This window comes from Austrofundulus limnaeus, unplaced genomic scaffold (assembly GCF_001266775.1).
Source record: "Austrofundulus limnaeus strain Quisiro unplaced genomic scaffold, Austrofundulus_limnaeus-1.0 Scaffold37, whole genome shotgun sequence".
Lineage (NCBI taxonomy): Eukaryota > Metazoa > Chordata > Actinopteri > Cyprinodontiformes > Rivulidae > Austrofundulus > Austrofundulus limnaeus.
Genome location: NW_013952439.1, coordinates 1017777 through 1040742, shown reverse-complemented (window position 1 = coordinate 1040742; position 22966 = coordinate 1017777). Strand labels below are relative to the sequence as shown.

The window sequence follows — 22966 nt, the reverse complement described above, 5'->3', positions numbered from 1 at the left end:
CCTTTAAACCCCAAAATTAAATGACATCATACGATGAGTACACGCAAACTACAGCTGTATAACCAGATCTGTGATTCTGTTTCAAATTCCACTTATTTAATCTCTTGTTTTGTTCACGCAGGCTCCACTCGGAGTCGCATGCAAGAGCAGAAGATGAAGGAAGACGCCGAATCGAGGAAGGAGTGATCTTTAAACCCAACAAGACTGACCTGCACTATTTGTCACATCGTGAACGACACTGTTCACGAGTTTCTCTGTACATTTACTCCTCTTTTAGTTTGTATTTAATGTTAACATCTGGGATGTAGGATTGTAGAAGATTTTCCTTCTTTTGTGTTTGTTTTTATTAAAAAGTGACTTTTTAAGTTTGGCATTTTCAAGAGGAAATAAGTTTTGTTGTAGAAGAGTTCTTGATTGTTTTAACCATAATTTCACCCTCATTGATCTTTTCAGTGTACCCACACACTACGCTGGTTTTCCAAAGTTTATGAAAAAACATTTTTTGATGTTAAATCATGAGTCCGTTAAAGAAAATGTAAATATTTGCTTCAAGTGAAAATCAGCAGTGGATTCTTTTTCTCAGCAGTTTTAACCCTCTAGAGGCTTTGTTTGTGTTAAAAAGAAGAAAAAAAAACTTATTTAAATTTCACTCAGCCATAATGAACGAGTCAAAGAATCAAGAAGCAGGAAGTTTGTTTGTTTGTTTGTTTGTTTGTATGTTTGTTTGTTTGTTTTGGCAATATTTGTGGTTTTTATAGTAGTTTTTGGTTTTTACTTTTGGGTGAAGAAAAAATAAAACAAAAAAACTGTCTAAACTAAGATGTTTTTATCTTAATTTTTCAACACTTGTGGATTTTTTATAGAATTAATCACAATAAAATACACCCAATAAAGCAGCATCAGAGGAATATATATATCATGTAAAAATAAATGTGTTTTTAGTGCAACCTCTTGACTAGGTTCCTGGATATGTAGGAAATATTTATTTAGTAAAGATGGTTTTTCTGCAGTTTTTCTAAATGATCTGTTCTGCTGACACCAGATAGAAAATACTTTATTCTTCGCACTTTTTTTTTTTTTTGCTTTTTTGACCTTTATTTTGTTTTCATGAAAGTGGATTTATATATGTTCATATAAACAAAATACTGAAGAGTTTGTTTTCCATAATCGGGCTTTGCAACTTTTAATATTTAATTCTAAATGAGATGTAACTTATAAAAAACATTGCCTAAGTAATCATTGTAAAAAAGTAGCTTATTAAAGCACAGTACATTCCCCCACTTTGCCTAACTCCATACAATTCTGATTTAAAAACCCTGAAAAAAATATGGTWTTTTCCATCTTTATATTTGCAGCATAGTTACTTTAACAATATACTCTCTTGTTGTAAAAGCTAAATTACATTGTAAAAAAGCTTAATATGTTCAACCATGATGCAATAATTAATTCTGACATTCTATTTAGATTTTCGGCCTCTTAAAACTGCAGTGTTTATTTGTCATAACTGGCCGATYTTCATACATAATACTTGCAATTAGCACAGAAATGTGTATGACTAATTCAAATTAATTAAGCTGAAAATGACTTCAGCCCAAACTCATTAGTTTGTTTGTATGTATGTATGTATGTATGCATGCATGCATGCATGCATGTCATTATTATTATTATTTTTTCTTTTAATTTTATTTTATTTTTTTACCAGGGTGGCCACAGCCACAATAGAAAAATCTTTGACCACCCCAACCGTAGCTTTGCCAGCAAAGATTTAATGAAGCCATTTTTATATTGCTCTCAAACAGGGATTTCTCATGTATTTCAACATGGTAGTCACTGCCTTTGTCATTAAAGAAGAAAATGACCAAGAAAATAGCTCCTCAGCAAATTAAAATGTATAAAAATGTCATCTTCTTGACTACCCGTGTAAATAATTGCTCTGCCACTGTTCCTCAGTATCTCAAAATTATATATAAAAAAACATGCACAAAAGATGTTTCCACATCAAATAAAAAGTGAAATAAAGGCTCTCTTAAGAGAGCAAGAAGTGAAATTAATTAGTGACACACACACCTGCAGCTGCTTGTTTTTCTTYGATGATCTCCAGCTCCTCGGGGAAGAACAGATGATGGCTGCATTAATTGTGCTGTGGCTCTGTTACCAGTGAGGMAATGCAGAAACAGTTTGCATTCAGCCCAGCCGAGCATGAAACACTTTGAACAGGTTACCTTTTAATTGGTCTGAGCCCCCAAGGGGCCTTGGGGTGTGTTATTGACTTCATGTTAATGAATTTATCCAGTTGGGTTCGTCATTACCAAAGTGCTCACTTCTCTTTTTAAAACTGACTTTGCTGCAACATTTTACCTTCATCTCCAAAGTTCAGAATCGCTGTTGAAAGATAAATTTCAGTTCTCTCAAGGACTCAGGGAGTGCATCAACTTTTAGGTCGCTTGTCAAAATGGAAAATCTCACGGTAAGTAAAGTTTTTGTAAATATGTTTYAGGTAAAARATCRATGACAGGTGAGATCTCAAATTATTGTACAACAAATATGCTTATAACATCTTCGTTTTGGTATTAAMCTGGTCTTAATCAAGTTAATACCAAATTAACTGTTTTAGTCTTATTAGTTACGTCTAATGTTTTATGAATACTTTATTTATGGTACTTCCTTTTTTCAAATAGAAAAAAAGACAGTTTGACTTCAATTAAATAAGATTGATTTATATGGCACYGTTTTATTTATTTATTTAAATATTTTTTAACCAGGTAGATCCCACTGAGATTGGCCAGTCTGCTGCACAAAAATCAAACGTTTTACAGTAATACTTAGAGAAAAAAAACAAGACATAATAAGACCAAAATTGTGTAAAGAAATGTAAACTCTTRTACTCTATTAAAGTGTTTTAAGAAAAGACTTGAAAACTACAAAATTTGAACTTGCCTGGTATGAAGGGACATTTAGTTTCAGAATTTCGGAGCTACAACTGAAAGACCTGATCACCTCTGTGGACCAGCCTGGACCTCGGGACAACTAAAGACCTGATCACCTCTGTGGACCAGCCTGGACCTCGGGACAACTAAAGACCTGATTACCTCTGTAGACCAACCTGAACCTGAGGACAACTAAAGACTTGATTACCTCTGTGGACCAGCCTTGACCTGAGGACAACTAAAGACTTGAGTACCTCTGTGGGCCAGACTGAACGAACCTTGGGGCAAGTGAAAGATCTGATTACCTGTGTGGAACAGTCTTCACCTGAGGACAAAAATCTGAGTACCTCTGTGGACCAGCCTTCACCTGAGGACAACTAAAGACTTGAGTACCTCTGTGGGCCAGACTGAACGAACCTTGGGGCAAGTGAAAGATCTGATTACCTGTGTGGAACAGTCTTCACCTGAGGACAACTAAAGACTTGATTACCTCTGTGGAGCAGACTGAACCTGAGGACAACTTAAGACCTGAGTACCTCTGTAGACCAACCTGCACCTTAGTGCACTTTGAGAAAACTTGGAACTAGAGKTTATAGGTCATCAATAAAATGTCAAAATAAATTATTCCAAAATTAACAGGGACCCAATGAATACTAGCAGACTGGGAGGATATGTATTTTTWWAAAAAGACAAGCTGTAAATCCCAAAAAGGCATCATGAAATGATAGAGGTATTTAGATATCGAGCAAAATTTTATAAAACGTGTGAAAATGTTCCTGACACTGCTGTTAACTTTCCGGTTCTGTTTCCTCAGCCGGAACAATGGCGCGAGATAATGAACAAGAAGATGCGCTTCCCTCCGGAGCTCCTCACCGCCATCCAGGAAGGGAAGATCGAGCTGCTTAGCGGGCTGCTGAGGACAGGCGATGGCATCATCCGTCAGCTGGATGAATCTGAGGATCGTCAGTGGAGAGAGGCTCTCAACCTCTCTATCCGCCTGGGCAGTGAGGACGCCATGGACGCTCTCCTGCAGGGGGTCAAGTTTGACTTCAGGCAGATTCACGAGGCCCTGCTAGTCGCTGTGGACACYAACCAGCCCAGAGTGGTGAAGCGTCTGTTGGATCGTTTGGACCAGGAGAAAGGCAACAAGATGGATGTCCGATCCTTCTCCCAGGCGATCTTTGACCGCTCCATTGACAACTCCCAGTTTGCCCCTGGTGTGACCCCTTTGACTCTAGCCTGTCAGAAAGACCTGTATGAGATAGTCTCCATGCTCACCCAGAAAGGCCACGGCATCCCGTGGCCACACAAGATATCCTGTGCCTGTCTGGAGTGTCGCAATGGCCGGCAGTATGACCTGCTCAAGTTCTCTTTGTCTCGCATCAACACCTACCGTGGCATTGCCAGCCGGGCCTATCTGTCCGTCACCTCTGATGAYGCCATGCTCAGCGCTTTTAGTCTCAGCAAAGAGCTCCGCAAGCTGTCACAAAAGGAGCCAGAGTTCAAGGTGAGGAGAAACTCATGTGGTGGGTGAGATCTCTCTCCACTGTTCACGTTGGGTGTCTGACCCCAGCTTTGGTTATTCTYCCCTGAAGCCTCAGTACCTGAGCCTTGAAAACCTCTGTCAAGAGTTTGCTGTGGAATTGTTGGGGATGTGCCGCAACCAGAGTGAGGTTACCACGATCCTGAACAGCTGCGGCGATGACAGTCGTGATTCCTTTGATGAGCAGGCCTTTGAGGAGGGAATACCTCCTTTGTCTCGTTTGAGGCTTGCTGTCAACTACAACCAGAAGCAGGTAACCTGACTCAGGTACAGTACTGATGTAACAATAAAATAACTGAGCGTCAGTTTCACATTTCCTCATTCTGTCTGTTTAGTTTGTGGCACACCCGATCTGCCAGCAGGTTTTGTCATCAATTTGGTGTGGGCACCTGGAAGGTTGGAGAGGCAGCAGGATAGCCTGGAAGCTCTTGGTCTCCGTCGGGATCTTTCTTACCATGCCCTTTCTTTGCCTCGTCTACTGGATAGCACCCAAATCAAAGGTCACATAAAAACTGCTGAATGCAGAGTCTAAAATAAACCCTTGTAGCTTAACTTTTGGTTTTAAATGTTTGATAGGTCTTCTTTTTTCTCTGTAGCCTGGAAAGCTGCTTAAGATTCCCGTCATTAAGTTCCTCCTTCATTCTGCGTCCTACCTGTGGTTTCTCATCACTTTGCTCGGAGAATCGATAACCATGGAGATGTACCGGGAGAAGTTTGCTTCCCGGCAGCAAAACATCCTGCACAGCTCCTTCCACATGGTGTGGGTGGTTGGTAGGTTCTCTCTCTCACCGTTTTTAACTCTCTAGAACTGCTTAAGRAGGACAATGAGAAGATTCATACCAGGCTTTTTCATGTAGGCTTCTTCTGGTATGAGTGCAAAGAGGTGTGGATCGAGGGACTGCGCAGTTACTTCCTAGACTGGTGGAACTGCTTGGACGTGATGGTACTCAGCATGTACTTGGCATCCTTTACGCTGCGATTGGTCATCATGCTCAAAGGCTACTTCCTCTGCCAGGATCAGAGCAGCAATGAGGACTGCRTCTACTTCACTCAGACTGGTGAGACAACGGAATCCAAAATTTTGGAAGTTGTCAGAAGTTAGGCATGCTCAGCTGCTCTGTATTTATTTTATGTGAAAGTGCGTGACCAGTGGCATCAGGAGGACCCACAGTTTATTTCTGAGGTGCTGTTTGCTGTGACCAGCATGCTGAGCTTCACCCGGCTGGCCTATATCCTGCCTGCACACGAATCTCTGGGAACGCTACAGATATCAATAGGGAAGATGATTGATGACATGATGAGGTAACCGCAATGCTATGCATGCATAATATTAAGTCAACCGCTCGAATGGGAATTCAGGGCACATGGCAGCAGAGTAAGAAATTTTTTTTTTCTTTAATAGGTTCATGTTCATACTGATGATAATTGGGACGGCCTTCCTCTGCGGCATCAACAACGTCTACGTTCCTTATGTCATCTCTCCAAATCTTGGCAGGTTCGAGTGATGCTGTTTGAGATCAGTCACTGGTTGCTTTTCAGAGTGGTGATGAGGTGAAACAACACAGTGCTGGTTTTAACCCWATCCCTTTACCTTTAAGCTTTCAGTCCTGCAGAAACAAACTTGTGCTGAGTCTGTCGGGATGATTGTATAAAAACAAAATAAAGATTTGCTTTCATCGATATGTTTTTTATGGGAACCGCCCAGCGACATTGGATTTTTTTATATTAATGCATGGCCACAAGATAGTTATTGCAGTCATTACCAAGCAGAGTTTGTTGACTGTTAACATCAAGTTTGAATTAATTAGGTATTAAGTAATTATTTGTATTATTTGTTGCAGATAAACAGGTGACAACTAGAGTTGTCTGTCCAAGAAAACATCATTTTATTTCAAGCTCAACACTCAAACATTAAACAGGCTCCTCTCTGAACCAGTCTTTGCTGCKATGTTCAGGAACACATTTACCTTGAGTATTCAAAGTCATCTTGTAAATACTAGTACTATGAAAATGAAACATTTTGATTGAACCATACCTTTTTTGATTAATCATACATAAACAAAATAATAATAATAATAATAAAAAGAAGAAAATAATAATAAATAAAAAACCCACAAAAACAGTGTATTCATTTATAATTTACTCCAACAATGTCCATATCTCTCACAAAGAGACATGACTCAAATTATGTTGTGCCCATGAATTWATTTTGGACTTTGTACATTTCTGATAAGCTTCAWATAATAATAATTTAAAAATATATAAAAATAAATGTTCTTTAACAACAGTCTCACTGTGGTCATCTTCCTCTGTGTTGCTGCAGGTTCAATGAGACCTTCAAGTTCTTGTACTGGACCATGTTCGGGGTGGCCAACCAGGACTACGTGGACATGCCTGATTTTGTCTTGGCCGAATTTGTCGGAAGAGTTCTGTAYGGCATCTTCACCCTCGTCATTGTCATCGTCCTCCTCAACATGCTCATTGCTATGATYACCAACTCCTTTCAGAAAATTGAGGTAATTATCGCCCACCGGCATGAAAAATGGGCGACCATGCCTGTGTTTGTTAGCACAAGGATTTTATTTACAATTTTGACATCTTTTTTTTTGTGTCAATCTGTTAGCAAAATATCACTGGACAGATTTGAATGAAACTCAGAAAGTGATATACCATCTGCAACTTTCGGTTTTAACCTTATTGAAGATGGCTGCCAACGATAACTGACTTTAGAAAACACAAAAATTGCCAAAACTTTGTCAGTTTTACTAATGTTGAACCAAACTTTGGCGTGCAAGTCAGAAGCCAATCAGCTTTTCTTCAAGACATACTACTTTCATTCATTGTGTTTTCAGAGGTTGTAAAAGTCACAAAGACATCAGAGCCAATCTTTTGTGAATTACAGGATGATGCGGATGTGGAGTGGAAATTTGCCCGGTCCAAGCTGTACCTCAGTTACTTCAGAGAGGGCCTCACCATGCCCGTGCCTTTCAACATCATTCCTTCTCCCAAAGCTGCATTTTATGTTTTAAGGTAAGCACCAATATTACAGCACCTTTAAACTGAAAACCTTTTTGTTTCTTTAATAAAATTAATTTCAAATATTTTTTAAGGGGTATCTTCAGGCGATTCTGCTGCTGCTGCAACAGGAACTCAGAGCAGAAATATCCCCCTCTAGCCTCTATGGTGAGTGTGATATAAAGCTCAAAATAATATTCAACATTGTTGCTGTTTATGCAGCTGTGTATTATCATTATGAAATGATGTTATTATTAACAACATTATGTTAATAATAATAATAAGTCCAGTGATAAGGGCACCGAGGACAGTCAGCTCCCTTACCGGCAGCAGGTGATCAGAGCTTTGGTGCAGCGCTACATCGAGTCAGCTCGCAGGGAGTTTGAGGAGACCAAGAGGAAAGGTAAGCTTTACTCTGAAAAAACTTTACATGTTGTATTTGAGTGGTCTGGAGAGAAGTGACAAACTTTGACACTTTAAATAGTTTAAGTTGGACAATTTTTTTTGATAAATTAAAAAAATTGTTGAGCAATTAGGTAAAACTTAACAAAGGAAGAAAATATTTTACATACATATTATGTTTAGTTGTGAATTTCACACAGTTTGAGGCTTTTATGTACCTCACTATGTGAGCTTTGTTACTCAGCAACTGAGTGAAGATGTTTTTTTTTCTTTTCAAAGGTTTTGATCTCGCATGATCATAGTTTAGTTGTTCTGCTTGTGACTCTTCATCTAGTAGCAGTCTTGACTGAACAAATGTGTGATATGATAATTTTACAAAAAAAGCTATCTATATTGCATTCAAGTCAACCTTATTTGTATAATACCTTTAAACCAACTTTCACGTAATAATCCAATGAAGTTCATTGTGTCTATACATTTAATAAATCCTAAATTATTTATTTTGTCCCAAGACACAGAATTATTTTACGTTTCTTCAAACATACCTGACACGTTTCGATGTCTTTATCCACCCCCACCAAGAGTGGGGTAATGGTGTTATCAGGTAGTTACTGGAGCATCTAGCAGTCAGTCAAAGGGAGTGAAGGTCATCAAACACAGGGGATGCTTGGTTAATTTATACACAATTTTTCACAAGTGCCTTGTGATGAAACATTTAAATAGTCACTATATAAATGATAAAATTATTAAAAAGATAACTTTTCAGCCTTCTTTTGGTAAATTTCCACACTCACTTAGAAATCCTTTTATAAGTCTTCTGGTAGTTCGTTCCAGACGCAAGGACCATAATGATAAATCAAGACGTTGTTGTATGTTTTAGTTTGTACTTTATGTATTAAAGGATAGCCACTACACCAAAATATCTGCTTGATATCTGTAAAATTAGCAGAACTAGAGCCACTTTTCTGTTTTAAGGTAAAAACTGGCTGTAGCAGCCATTTTGAATGTTTTTGGGTTTGACTTCAAAGGTTTATCACTTGTTTATGTACATACAATGATTATTCTGAAATTTCATYAAAATCTGTTCAGTGATTCACAAGATATTTTGCTAACGGACAAAGTTGACTCCTATAGTTAACAGCAAAGCTTTAGCAGATCTTGCACCATCTGTCAAGCTTAGACTGTGTTCTGACCTTTACTCAATCTTACTAAATATTTCACCTGTCTGCACCAAATTTTATTTTAGTATCTGAAAAACGATCTTAGTAAAATCTATTCAGTGGTTCATCAGATAGTTTGCTAACAGACAGATACACACACACTAACAAACATGTTTAGGATAAAATGCTGTTGGAAAATGTTTAAATCTGGACTGAAAATCTATGAGAAATTTGAACCAAATACTTTCCTAAATATTTCACTTTTGTATAAGAAAACTGTAACTGAATGCAATMGTGTGTTATTGAAGACCAAACAGCTGTGGTGTAATTAATGAYTTGTCTTTCCTTTAGATATCGGAAATCGGATCACTGAGCTGAACAAAGCGGTCTCCAGGATGCAYGGTGAAATGAAGATGATCCAGCAGCTGCTGGTGACTGACGGACACGTTTCGAGCAATGCGCTGACCAACGATGGCGCCTCCGTTCTGGGGAAATACATCATCGGCGCCAAGAACAACTTCAGAGGTTTCAACAGCAGCCACGACGACAAACACGCATCCCTGAAAGTGAGCGTGCACCACGGAGCAGAAAAGGCTGATCACGACGCACAGCAGGAGACAGATAAACTGAGTCAGGTAGATGAACATGAGGAAGAGCTGATGCAGGTGACTGATTGCGAGGTGGTCAATATGGAGGAAGGCCAAGCCAAATCTGTGAGGGATGCAGAGAAAAGAGAGCCRGTAGAAGAACAGCAAAGTGAAAACAGCAACCAAGAGGWGGCGGCAAGAGGGAGAAGTTTTGATGATGTAGAAGGAAAGGTAGAAACCGCAAGGAGTGAAGAGGAGGTCAATGCGGGGTCACGGGTGACAGAAACACACACAGAGACGGAGGCTGAGCCCACAGAGAGCGCCGCAGTCGGCTGCGAAGTGACAGACACCAAGAAACTAATCAACAAGTTCAAAGACATGGAGCTGATGGAGAGACACACGGAAACAGGACGGATGAAGGGGAACAGATATGAGAAGAAAGCCAGGGAGAGAGATGGACAGAGTGGAAACAAGGAAGTGATCCCGTCTCCAACAGGAAGCAGCAGCTCACACGACACGGGCTTCGGGTCACAGGAGGGGGAGGGCACCATCGATGGGGCACCAGTGATTTAGGCTGAACGTTTCAAATCTGGTAGATCGGTTTGATTAGTTAACTTGAAATTATGCATTAGACATAAATAAAAACTACAGATCAGCAATTTAATGTCACAATAGGCTCTAAAGTTAACCAACTGTTGATCCAGTCTTAATATCCTGAGAACTTTGTTAAAATCCAGCAGTTCTGAGAAATTCTGCTAACWGTTGACTTCACTGATCGGTACTTCAGTTTTAAGAAAAAATGTATGAGTACAGCTTTGAGTATGTAAAGTGAATGTATCTAAACTGCAAACATGTCAAATTTTACTTCAGCATCTGTAAATTTGACTGAGTAAAAGCTAATTTTGTGTCTAATGGGAACTGGTTGGAGGCCATCTTGAACGGGGTTAGCCCCAAAACAAAAGGTGCTTTCCTAACAGGCACAAGAAGTTGGCTCCAAATAGCTAACAGGGAAAAAAAAAAAAAAAAAAACTCTTGCACAATCTGGTAACACAGGTGTATTAACACAGAGAGACATGGGCAAAACCAGTAGTGTCCATTTTTACCTTTAATTGAAAGTTAAAATGTTGAGCTTTTACCTCGATTATAATTAATAATATTCAGATGGAAAAATGTGTCTATTTGAATCCAAATTAAGTTTCCATCATATGTAGATTATTCTGGACAGTCATTTTTCATCAAATGCTTAAAACAATTAGGGTACCAAAACATCACATTCTAGCTGTAAAGATTCTCTAACCAGATCATTTGAAATCCTTTTTTTTCATCTGTAAGTGTGGAGGCTCACAGKTTTAGAGTTCACAAATGAATGTTCCTTCAGTGTTTTTTAAATCCTGATCTTCACCTCTTGCTGAAGTGTCAGAGCAGGTCTCAGCTTGTTTAACACATTCTGCCCAGTCTCCCAGAGGWACTGTGCACAAACACATCAACTCATTAATTTATCACCTGCTACATTTTGTTTTCCTGGGAACTTCCAGTAGAGGGAAAAAAATGTTTTTTTTTTCTTTTGCAGCATACTACAAGTGTTTCCACTTTTATTTTGAAGGGCGTCAGCTGCAGCTTAAGAAATGAAGATCAACATTTTTCCCCACAAGAAAATTTATTTTTCTGCCACGTGCTTCCAGTAAAAAAACAAAAAACATCCAAAGAAATACAAAACATTAAGAGCATAAACTGGTTTCTTTCCCCACTCCTGTGTTGTTTTTCTTCATCGGCTGATAAAGTAGCTAACTTTTGCACAATTAACACAAATGCAAGCTTAAAGAACACAAAACTGATACTGAGGTATAATTTATCATTAACACGATGAATCTTCAGAATATTTAGAGATTCTTGATGTCGTGTTGAATTTTAACACATTTAAGACATAAAATTCATTAAAACAACACAAGTTACAAAACTGTGATAACAAATCAAAAGATAAATTCATGAAAACTTGTTAATTCTGTACAAAACGAGTCAAGATGAAGAGTTCTATAAACATTAAATAACAGACTGCAAAGATTTGTTCATTAAAAAAATGTGATATATAAAAGAACAAAGTTTAAAAATTCCTTTACAAAACAAGCACCATGTTGTTATCGTAGAAACTATTTCCTTTAATCGTCACAGGTTAGGAGCCACAGGCCAGGCATTCTTCTCTGTTGGTTAAAGAGCAGACCATGGCTGCCGTGTTGCGCTCCCTGGCCTCCTCTTCCTCACTCTTCACCATCGGGCTCTCCTTCAGCTTCTCCTTGTTCAGAGTGAACTGGATGGGGTTGGCTGCAGGCTTCGTCCGCAGGTAGTACATGCCGGTTTTCAGGCCCTGAAGAAGAAAAGTCAATGATCAAAAAGGAACATAAAACCTGCTGCCGGTCATTTTGGTCAAACGTTGCACAGAATTTTATTTAATTTATTTTTTTATATATTTTTTCTGATGACAGAATTTTATTTTTAGTTTCTGTCTCTAAACACAATATGCGTTGTGWCTCTGAGCTACGACCACATTAAGGTTTTAGCTCAATATCTGTAAAATTGTCKGTTGTATAGCCGTTTTTGTTGTTTCCAAGACCAGTGGACTGTGGTGGCCATCTTACATTGGTCTGATTCTAAAAGTCAATCAACTATAGAAATACAATCAGCGATTACTTTCTGAAAGTTTCATTCAAAYCCATAAAGTGGATCATGAGATATTTTGCTAACAGACAGGCAGAAACATGAACGTTCAGCTGGATCACACTTACCAACTTCCAGCCGTAGAAGTGCATGCTGCTGAGTTTGCCGTAATTGGGCTCGGCGATGTGAATRTTCAGAGACTGGCTCTGGTCGATGTAGGCGCCACGATCTGCTGCCATCTTCAGGACGGTTTTCTGAGAGATTTCCCACACGGTTTTATACAGCTGCTTCAGATCAACGGGGATCTCTTTAATGTCCTGTGGGATGGCACGTCAGAAAATATTTAAAACACTCCCCCATTTAAAAAAAATTTACTAAATGAAGCATTTGATGTGACGGAGGCTGAATATTTGGTACCTGGATGGAGCCGTTCTGAGCAATCAGCTGATTCTTCATCTCCTCGTTCCACAGTCCTCTCTCTGTCAGGTCCTTCAGCAGGTGAGGATTCACTATCTGTAGAACGAGCACAACTTTTTCCTTTAGGATCAAAAAACTTCTTATAAACACCAATTTTAACAAAGTTGGGATGTTTTTCTTAAATGTAAATACATCAGAATGTCATGATTTGCAAATCTCAAACCTATATTTCAGAGAAGTTCTTGTTTGCTGGATTCCAGCTGTTCAACAGTCCTGGGTCACAGTTGCTGGATGGTTGAATAAAACCTAAATATATTTTCTGCCTTGATGGAGCCTTTTGAGATGTGTAAGCTGTCAGAGGCACTAATGCACCCCCATACCATTGGAGAGGCGTTCTTTTCTTTTRTAGTGTAACTTCTTAGTTTAAACATTAAGTAATGTTTCACTGAGAATAGAGATTCTGCCAATCACTGCAGCACAAACAAAACACCACACTCCGGTTCTGACCTGGAACTCTCCTGAGAGCACCCTGCGAGTGTAGATGTTGCTCGTGTACGCCTCGATCGACTCGTTGTTGCCCAGGATCTGAGCCGTGGAGGCCGTGGGCATCGGGGCCAACAGCAGGCTGTTCCTCACACCGTGCCTGAGGACGCGCAGAGAAAAGATGTGAGCTGAAGAGGACACGCTTCGCGTCGAGAAAGACACGGTCACGRAATTAATTCAGGTGGACTTACTTGGCAATTTTCTCCTTCAGTGCCTCCCAGTCCCACAAGTCTGTCGGGGTTTTACCCCACATGTCGTACTGAAGGATCTGGAGAACAGAACACGCTCAGCACACCATCTCTCAGCGTGAACTTGAGACGTGTGGACAGTACTCACTCCCTTGCTGACGGGACAGCCGGCGTAGGTTTCGTAGGCGCCGACCTCCGCTGCCAGTTCACAGCTGGCCTCCAGAGCAGCGTGGTAGATGGTCTCAAAGATCTGAATGTTGAGCAGCTGGGCCTCTGGGCTTTCAAACGGATAACGCATGAGGATAAATGCGTCRGCCAGACCCTGGACACCGATTCCGATTGGCCGGTGGCGCTTGTTCGAYTTTTCAGCCTTTAAAGTAAAAGGGACGGAAGGGACATTTGTTCACAAAAAAGGCTGCAGGGTTGATGGAGAAAATTACTAAAACACAACTCTTACCTCCGGTACTGGGTAGTAATTGATGTCAATAATCTTGTTGAGGTTCTTGACGATAACTTTGGTGACAGATGCAAGCTTTTTGAAGTCAAAGGTCTTTTCTGAGGTGACGTACATGTTGAGTGCAATGGATGCCAGGTTACACACTGCAATCTGAGTCAAAGACAGCAAACTCAGATCCAAACATTACCACAACATGGAACACTAAAAGCCAAATCTTCTGCCTCCTACCTCATCATCACTTGTGTACTCTACGATCTCCGTGCACAGGTTGCTGGATTTGATGGTGCCCAGGTTTTGCTGGTTGCTCTTCCTGTTGCAGGCGTCCTTGTAGAGCATGTAAGGCGTCCCRGTTTCTGTCTGCGACTCGATGATGGCGTACCACAGCTGCTGAGCCTTCACCACCCGCCTGGTCCTGCCCTCCTTCTCATACCTTTAATGTCACCAACAAAGTCACGTGGACAAGTTAGATTTCATAAACGTGTCGTTTTGTTTAAAACTAAATAGTTTGGAAGGGGATCTTTACCGAGTGTAAAGCTCCTCGAACTCCTCCCCCCAGCACTCATCTAAGCCTGGACATTCGTTCGGACACATCAGAGACCAGTCCTACAAGGAAACGGGAGGAATGAGCATCTCTAAACAAGATAAAGCTTAAATGCTCCAAACTGTGAACAACCTGCCCTTCAGTGGTCACCTGATTGCTTTCCACTCTTTTCATAAAGAGGTCTGGGATCCACAAGGCGAAGAACAGATCTCTGGCCCTCTGTTCTTCTTTCCCGGTGTTCTTCTTCAGGTCCAGAAATTCAAACACGTCTGAATGCCACGGCTCCAGGTACATAGCGAACGCCCCGGGCCTCTGAACACAGCGATGTGTTGGATCGAAGCTTTAATAAAATTGGAAAGCAGCCGTTTTGCATCGAGTACATTTTAAATGCATCTCGTCCCCACCTTGTTGCCGCCTTGATCCACATAACGTGCCGTGTTGTTGTACACTCGCAGCATAGGAACCAGTCCATTGGAGGTGCCATTAGTCTGAAAAAACATCCATGGCWTTAATAATGTGAATGCTAGTTCAATATTTATACAATTAGCTTATTCTTAGTCTTTAGCTACTGTTCTGCTACTTTTAGTTAGCTTTTTATTACTTTTAGCTACCACTCTGTTACTTTAACCAACCTTTCATTACTCTTGGTTACAATTCAGCTACTTATAACCAGCCTTTTATTACTTTTAGCTACCATTCTGCTACTTTAACCAACCTTTTTTTACTCAGTTATAATTCAGCTACTTATAGCCAGCTTTTTACTACTTTTAGCCAGCTTTTTACTTTTAGCTACAATCCAGCTACTTTTAGTCAGCCTTTTACTAATTTTAGCAACCATTCTGCTACTTTTAGTTAGAATCCAGCTACTTTTAAWCAGCTTTTACTAATTTTAGCTACCATACTGCTAGTTTTAGCCAGCTTTTTACTACTTTTAGCTAGCTGTTGCTATAGTAAACTACATTTTCATTGTTAAAAAAAACCTCCTTAATATTTGCTCTATTTTCTTAGCATTATAAGCTTTGCTCACCCCAGCAATGTAGCTTCCTGTGGCTCTGATGCAGCTGACTGCTACTCCAATGCCTCCAGCTGATTTGGAGATGAGCGCACACTGCTTCAGTGTGTCATAAATGCCCTCGATGCTGTCATCCTTCATGGACAGCAAAAAACAACTGCAAAAATCCAGACTGATTAGACTGGGGGGGCCAGTACTTCAGATTTTATTCTTGCACATTTTCCTTTAGACCAAATTGTAAAACGGTTCTTTTTTTTTTACCTGGACAGCTGCGGTCTGTTAGTGCCTGCATTGAACAGGGTGGGGGAGGCGTGGGTGAACCACTTCTCTGACAGCAAATTGTAAGTCTCAATAGCTGCATCGATGTCTTTTTTATGAATCCCAACCGATACCCTCATCAGCATGTGCTGGGGTCTCTCAGAAACTACAAAAAATGAAATGAAATAAATATTAAACACATTTAATAAGTAGGAATCTAAAAAAAACAATTTAAAGGCATCTCTGATTAGCTGCATATGTTGACATTACTCTATTCTTCTAAACAATTTTAGTTTTGACACAGAAACATCTAATTCCTTAAAAATTACGTTTATTGCCTTTTTTCACTAAAGTACATCGCCAATTTGTTAATGCATTTTGGAGATGGTGATAGGTTACAATTTAGACTAAAATACATAAAGTCAAGGATAAAAAGCTGTGAAGTGTGAAAAAAAATGTACCTTTGCCATTGATCTTCAATAAATATGACCGCTCAAGAGTCTGTAAGAATAAAAAAACTAAATTAGGCTGACATTCCTGACATCTGCATGAAGGGATAACGAAACAAAAAGCTACCTTAAAGCCGAAGAAGTTGTAAGAAAAGTCTCTGTCGTAAATGATGGCTGAGTTGAGGCGCTGCAGGGAACAGACAATGTGACCTTACAACCTGCTAAACTTTAACTATAATCCCAACACATCATCAGACGTGACTTACAGCTTTGTTTTCCAGAACGATGTCAAGCGTCTCCTTGCAGATCATAGGTGAGTGGCGTTTGTTTAAGGGGTTGACATAGTTGTACAAGTCTTCCATCACATCTTAGTAAGGAGAAAAGAAGGAGAGGTTTATTGTAAGTAAAAACAACATGTTTATGGTTAACAATGAGGCACGTCAGAGGCTCACCACTGAATACTTTCTTGGTCTCTTTATGCAGGTTGGACACAGCGATCCGTGCAGCCAGGATGGCATAGTCCGGATGTTTGGTGGTGAGCGTAGCGGCGGTCTCTGCAGCCAGTGTGTCCAGCTCCACAGTGGAGACCCCACTGTACAGCCCCTGGATCACCTTCATGGTGATCTGGGCCTGATCAAACACAGAGGGAGAGGTGATAAAGTGTTATTTAATAACCTTATGTTTTTTACATTACTTAATTTTTTTCCAATGGTGATTTGAACCTACAGGGTCCACAAAGTCAGCGTTAAGTCCGTAGCAGAGCTTCTGGATGCGAGACGTGATTTTATCAAAACTAACTGCCTCACGGCGCCCATCTGAAAAACAAAACCAGTTATACTTCTTTTAGGTTAATTTGATGAAATCTCTCAAAGGAGTTCGTTGATACGGTGACAAAAATACATGCTGATTTTATAAGTTTGCCCACTTATAAAGGAATAAACATTTTTATGGCAGCTCAATTTTAATGAAGCGCAATAGAATATGAACTATAAATAAAGAGATTTGCAAATCATTGGGGAAAATATATTTGATGCCCTACACCCCACAGATTGAGATGGTTAAGTATATAAAGTCCACCTTTAAATAAAATATATTTTACTCCATCATGAGCTGTCAAAGGACATCAGGAACTAGATCTGAAGATGATTGCTGAGAAGGGTGCAGCTATTGATTTGCAAATCAATGCTTATTTATTTTTTTATTCTGTCTCTCTCCTCTGAAATAAAAGCCTTAAAATAAGGACTGCTTTTTATTTTAAGATAAGCAATTACAAAACCAGCAGGGGGATCAAAGATTTCTATCTTATTTTTTTTATTTTATTATGTATTGTCGGTTTTACTCGTATCATAAATATTGGAATTTTCTGTATTATTTAATATTTGTGCAGGAGGAAACCCTCAGTTCACCTGCTGAACGAGTTCAACTGCGCCAACAAAAGGAACACACCTAATTATTGTTCTGCTGGGCGCCAACTTTTAAAACATTAAATCTGGCTAAAAATTAATTTTACATTTATTACACAATACATTCGTCCATTCATTTGGTTTTCAAGACATTAAAATCACAATAAGAATAATAATGAAAAGTCCAAAAGCTCAGCTGGCTGCCTTTGTTCTGACTTAACCAGGAAATAAACACAACTTCTGTCTTTTTGACATATATAATAAGTATTTTGACATTTATAATGTGTATTATTTTAAGTGCAAGCAAATGCTTTAAATCAATTTTGAGACGTGCAGCACCGAACATCGACCAAACTAGTAATTAAGATCAAAACAATTCAATTTAGCTACAATACCTCGTTTAATCACGTGCATCTTAAAAGCGAAGCAGGTGTGTTCCTCAGACAGGAAGCTTTTCAGCGATATCTTCTCAACTGGAGACTGGAAACAAACGCAAAAACAACACAAAGCAAATAGTGAAGCTGAACTTCTACTGTCTCAAAATTAGCGGCAACAGACCAAATTCAGCTGCACCGTATAGTATCTGCAGCTCAGCCAATCAGAGTAGAGCTCTAGGAACCTGTGAACCAATCACAATCGCACAGACCTATTACAACTTCCGGAATAACTACCGGCTAATAACCAATGAAAAAACTCTCTCTGAAAACTGGCGGGAGTGTTTTTTTTTTTTTTTTTGTCACAGCAGCTGTTCAGCTCCTGTGCAAAAGTTTTAAACCATCATTGTGTTATTTAGCTATTCCCAGTCAGCCTGACTGAAATTCTTATTTTATTCTTATTTAAATAAGTAAKTTTGATCAGGAGTCCTCTTGGCTTTCTGACGATTTATTAAAATATTTTCATGCAACTTTGATTGCGTTTTTATTCTCCACTACCTACACCTGCCATGATTCAAATTATTATTTTATTTATTATTTGAAATGATCTCGTTGGTGCTAGAATACTTTTATGTCAAGCTGTGTGATTTTTTTATTGATTCAGATATTTTTAAAATAATAAATCTTTGTGTTATTAATAAAAAAAAGTGTCTGAAAATCATTTTTAAAGTGGTTCTTTGCCAAGTTGTCTGTCATGCATCTGTTTTGTGTTGACACAACACTGTCCATCCCTTTACTCCGTAGGCCTACCTGTTGTTGGGTTAACAAACAAAACCTATTTTTAAAAGTTCAGATACTGGACTGAAAATGAGTGAAAAAAATCATCCAAAATTTTTCCTTTTCTCTTCCTTTCTTTTTATTCTTTCCTTGTGTTTATTGTTATAGTATGGTTAATGGTACATTATTATGCTGTTTTTATCACGTCTTCATTTTATCATTGATTATGTGTTGCATTGCTGCCTTATTAAAGAGAGCCTAAAGTAATATTTCACAAGACCACTTTAAAAGATAAAGTCTTGCAGTAAAAAACAAAGAAACTGAGGATGACTTCATAATTTAGCACAGTAGGCCTATGTAGTCCTAATTTATAAAACCACAATTTTTAACGGCAACACTGATTATTCAATGCTGTAAGCGAAATAAGGGACAACAAATGTTGACTGTTTATCAAAGCAGCTTCATAAACTATATAAATGACCGTGATCAATAAATCCCCCCAAAAATCAAACCTGCCAAATCATTTTAGTCGACTTTTATTAATTACGTAGACTTTTATTTTGAAGCCTTGTTGAGCAATCAAATACCGGAAGTGACCCTCCTAAGCCTCTCTGCTAATGCTAATGGCCCAGGAAACGATCAAGTAGCACTCCGAAGATGGCAGGAGTGTTTGAGGTGGAGGTTGACGGTGTGGAGCACGACCATGGACTAGACCCTCACAATGAAGCAGACCAGGTGAGAGACATACTTCATTCCGGAAGGGACGAATGAAACAGATAAGAGTGGGTCAAAGTCAGAGTCCGGGTTAGCTGCTGCTAATGGATTTAGCTCACCTTAAAAACACCTACCTACCGGCAAATTTAGCACGAAGTACCGAGGATTAGTGTGCAGAAAAAAATGCATTTGCTATTATTTTTTTAATTGAATTTCAATTACAGTAGTGCATGTGAAAACCCATATAGTTACCGTCATCTATTTTTCCCAGTTTAAATAGCTCGGTTGTTTATCACAAAACTTGATGAGTTAGTACTTCCTCTGCCACGTTGAGCAATGACTAATTTAGTTTATTCATTTTAAGGAAAGCTGATGTGGCTGATGTGGTTCAAAGGTTGTCAGAGGAAGCAATTGTAGCACTTCCTGTAGCTTTTCAGTTTTGTAGTCCATCCTAAATGAACCTAAGATGCTTAAAAGTAAAAGAGGACAGAACTGTCTGTCTCTCATCCTCTCATGTGTAGTAGTGTGCTCTAATCTGATGAGTTGTGCACCACCAATCTTACGTTTTATTTTGAAATAGTCTCATGACTTGTTGGATTTTGTTGATTGTCAAAATGTTAAACTCAATACCCAGCATAAAATATGCAACGTAAACGCATATTTAAAAAAAAAAAGGCCCAAGGAAAATGCCATATTTTATTCATTTGCCTTTGTGGGGGGGAAAAGAAGCTCATTAAACTGGAGAAACTTGCTGTCTTTCTTCTTTCATTCTTTTACTTGATTCAAGGCAGCTAAACAAGCTCAGATACCTGGGAGGAGTAACACCTGCATTTTAAAATGTTATTCTTAAGTACTTGTATTTGAATGAATGTACTTATGTTGTCATAGSTTTTACATGTAATAGTTGGAAAGTTTCCCACTTGGAAAAACAGCCTAATTTTGAAAGTCGTATTTTAGCAGGCGTAAATCCCTTTTTAAAATGTAGTTGTAGTCTCACAATAAATGCATATTTGGGATGTTTTGGCCTAAGAAACATTCCCCAAAAAGTTTTGATCTAAGTTGGATTTATGTTTTACCATACACTATCATTCTCCTTGTTTGTTGTGTGATGTGTAAATACAGTGATGTGTCTTTTCACATCTCAGCATTTTCTTTGTTTTCAACAGCTGTGCAACACTCACTCTTTCTACGCTCTTATTGTGAAGTCCAAACAGTAACAAGTGTTGCTGGTAACCATTTCTTTTTGAAGCTGAATGACTAGCTTTTCTCATAAGAAGCAGGATGTTTTGTATTCAGTTTACGATCGACAAGACGAGCAGAGCTGGTTGAATGTCACTGAATGACTGAGACAAAGAAGTGTCTCTGTGCTGGGTCAGAGCAGCCTCTGCTCTGTGAGAAGCTTGTTAGATGGTCTCTGCCTAGAGATTGAGACCTTTTCAGAATAGCTACATAGCAAAACACCATTTAGCTTTACTGTACTAATTCTGCTGYATTCTTTTGTTATCTTTTTTCTGTAGTTTCCTGGCTTCTTATTATTTGTTTGTCATGGATGCAATTTCTCAGTAGAACGTCATCGTGCAAGTAATCAGCCCTGATTTATCCGATCTCAATTATAGACCAGGGCTGTTTGTCAAAGCAAGACTATAAAGTTTAAATGGATGATTTTGGTCCTAACATTAAAAAAATCATGATTTGGACCTGTTAACAGAGTGAAACACTTGTTTTTTTAGGGATCTTTTAAACTGACTGGTTGTGTCATTTAAAAATACTTTAACTTGAGTCAAAATCACACAACTTTCTAAATAAAACGTGATAAAAATTGATTGTCAGTAAAACTGTCAACAATTCATATTTGCCACTTTGCAATTCTTTTATGTGCGACACATTAACACAATCAGGCGCACACGTGAGCCCAATGGTGGAAGGTGGTGTGTAGCAGCAAACGCTAACCCTACGAACTTGTTTACATGCAAGTTATTTTTATTAATTTAATTTTAATCTATTTCAGTTGTTTTAATTATCAACTAAATGCCACAATTAATCATAAACTTTTGTCAATATTGCCCAGTCCTAATCCTATGAAATTATGCTATCTAGATCCAAAGCAATACATTACACTTGCATATGTAGTACTTTATTTCGAATAAAAGTTAACATTTCACTTTATTTTGTTTATTAGTATTGTTTTTATTCTTTTCATTTTTAGTTTGACGTGTCCAAGCTGTCACCAGAAGAGAAATGGAGGTCAGTGACTGTGCTTTACTTTGACAAACGTTACACAAGATTATATTTCTAATCAAATTGACTACTTTTGCTTTTACACTTCAGTCGTGAAACACTGCAAATGTCTATATATTTTATGGATTTGCTTTTAAAGTTCATTTAGTACAAACAACAGGAGAATATTGTGGTGTAGATTCATAAAAACACACAACTGTATTGTACTTTAATATAAGTCAGTATATAATGCATCTCCTTGCTGTGTAATACTAACGTACATCTTCTTCATCAGAGTGGAGCATGCAAGAATGCACGCCAAACACAAAGGCCATGAGGCCATGCACGCAGAGATGGTACTGATCCTCATTGTCACCCTGGTTGTCGCCCAGCTCATCCTTGTTCAGTGGAAACAAAGACATCCAAAGTCTTACAACGTAAGACACAAAGCACAGAATCTGGGCTGGRATTCAACTTGAACTTGAAATTTTACCACATTGCTTTTTAATTATACTTTTAATAAACTGTGTCAAGTTTGTTGTTGTCTTTGTGTTTGCATAAACAATTTTTTAAACATCATTTAATTCCCATATTTTTGCTCTCTTTTAGCTGGTGACTCTATTCCAGATGTGGATAGTTCCTCTCTACTTTACTACCAAACTTCACTGGTGGCGGTTCCTGACCATATGGTTCATCTTTTCTGTCATCACAGCTTACATCTCCTTCCGTGCCACTCGCAAGCCGCTGRCTTGCACCACTCCGAGGTTAACCCTTTGTTTACACATTTAAAATAAAAATAAATACACTTCCCTTCTGAGCTGAATGTAATATGTTCACAAGTTGGTTCCTCCCATCTATGTGTGAAGGATTTCTTTCTGTAAGTGTGGAGAGAACCTGGGGTTCAACATTTTTAGTCAAGTCAAACATCCTCTTTATTGTTTTGTTTGTAGGCTGGTGTACAAGTGGTTCCTCCTCCTGTACAAGATCAGCTATGCCACAGGAATCGTCGGCTACAGCGTCGTCATGTTTACACTTTTTGGTATTAACCTAATATTCAGGTATGTGTTGCAAACAGAACATCCTTTCACCTTAAAGGGGTCCACGATTAGTTCTAATATTTTAACACGGACGGAGCCATTTTATTTACACGCAAAGCATTCTGGGTAAATGATGACATCAACTAGGTCATCGGTGCGAGGCTGCTAGGGAGCTATATCCACCCTGAAGGTTAATCTTGGACAATATCTGATTCGCGCTAGCCCTCACGCTATATTGCCTTATGTGTATTAGCTCGGCGCTAGTGCGACAAACAAGCTAAACTGAGGTCCTC

General features: G+C 38.9%; 4 protein-coding genes across 4 annotated transcripts in view; 3 read left to right on the top strand and 1 right to left on the bottom strand.

Annotated features, from left to right (window-relative positions):
• rb1 (retinoblastoma 1) overlaps positions 1-896 on the top strand; it is an 18910-nt gene extending 18014 nt beyond the window's left edge. The window contains exon 27 of the mRNA XM_014006713.1: positions 122-896. Within this exon, the coding sequence (XP_013862167.1) occupies positions 122-186 (65 nt within the window). The 3' untranslated portion in view covers positions 187-896. The remainder of the gene's footprint in view (positions 1-121) is intronic.
• A 1145-nt stretch (positions 897-2041) lies between these two features.
• On the top strand, positions 2042-11017 carry LOC106516383 (short transient receptor potential channel 2). The gene is made up of 13 exons (XM_014006711.1): positions 2042-2467; positions 3742-4434; positions 4523-4723; positions 4806-4970; positions 5067-5241; positions 5328-5528; positions 5610-5772; positions 5873-5965; positions 6794-6986; positions 7373-7500; positions 7581-7653; positions 7771-7888; positions 9399-11017. Exons 1-13 carry the CDS (start codon positions 2453-2455, stop codon positions 10205-10207), a joined length of 3027 nt encoding a protein of 1008 aa, XP_013862165.1. The 5' UTR covers positions 2042-2452; the 3' UTR covers positions 10208-11017.
• A 277-nt stretch (positions 11018-11294) lies between these two features.
• LOC106516384 (ribonucleoside-diphosphate reductase large subunit) lies at positions 11295-18119 on the bottom strand. Its single transcript, XM_014006712.1, has 19 exons — positions 17950-18119; positions 16878-16966; positions 16604-16781; positions 16418-16518; positions 16279-16338; positions 16164-16203; positions 15706-15868; positions 15460-15601; positions 14837-14920; positions 14583-14744; positions 14415-14494; positions 14120-14321; positions 13892-14041; positions 13583-13804; positions 13438-13514; positions 13211-13346; positions 12704-12799; positions 12415-12603; positions 11295-11996 (listed from the first exon to the last, which is right to left on the bottom strand). Exons 1-19 carry the CDS (start codon positions 17966-17968, stop codon positions 11805-11807), a joined length of 2382 nt encoding a protein of 793 aa, XP_013862166.1. The 5' UTR covers positions 17969-18119; the 3' UTR covers positions 11295-11804.
• Positions 18120-19304: 1185 nt separating this feature from the next.
• Positions 19305-22966, top strand: part of rnf121 (ring finger protein 121) — a gene marked incomplete in the record, with an annotated part of 10777 nt that continues 7115 nt past the window's right edge. The window contains 5 exon segments of the mRNA XM_014006710.1: positions 19305-19440; positions 21626-21663; positions 21932-22073; positions 22246-22400; positions 22587-22694. Coding sequence (XP_013862164.1) covers positions 19363-19440; positions 21626-21663; positions 21932-22073; positions 22246-22400; positions 22587-22694 — 521 coding nt within the window.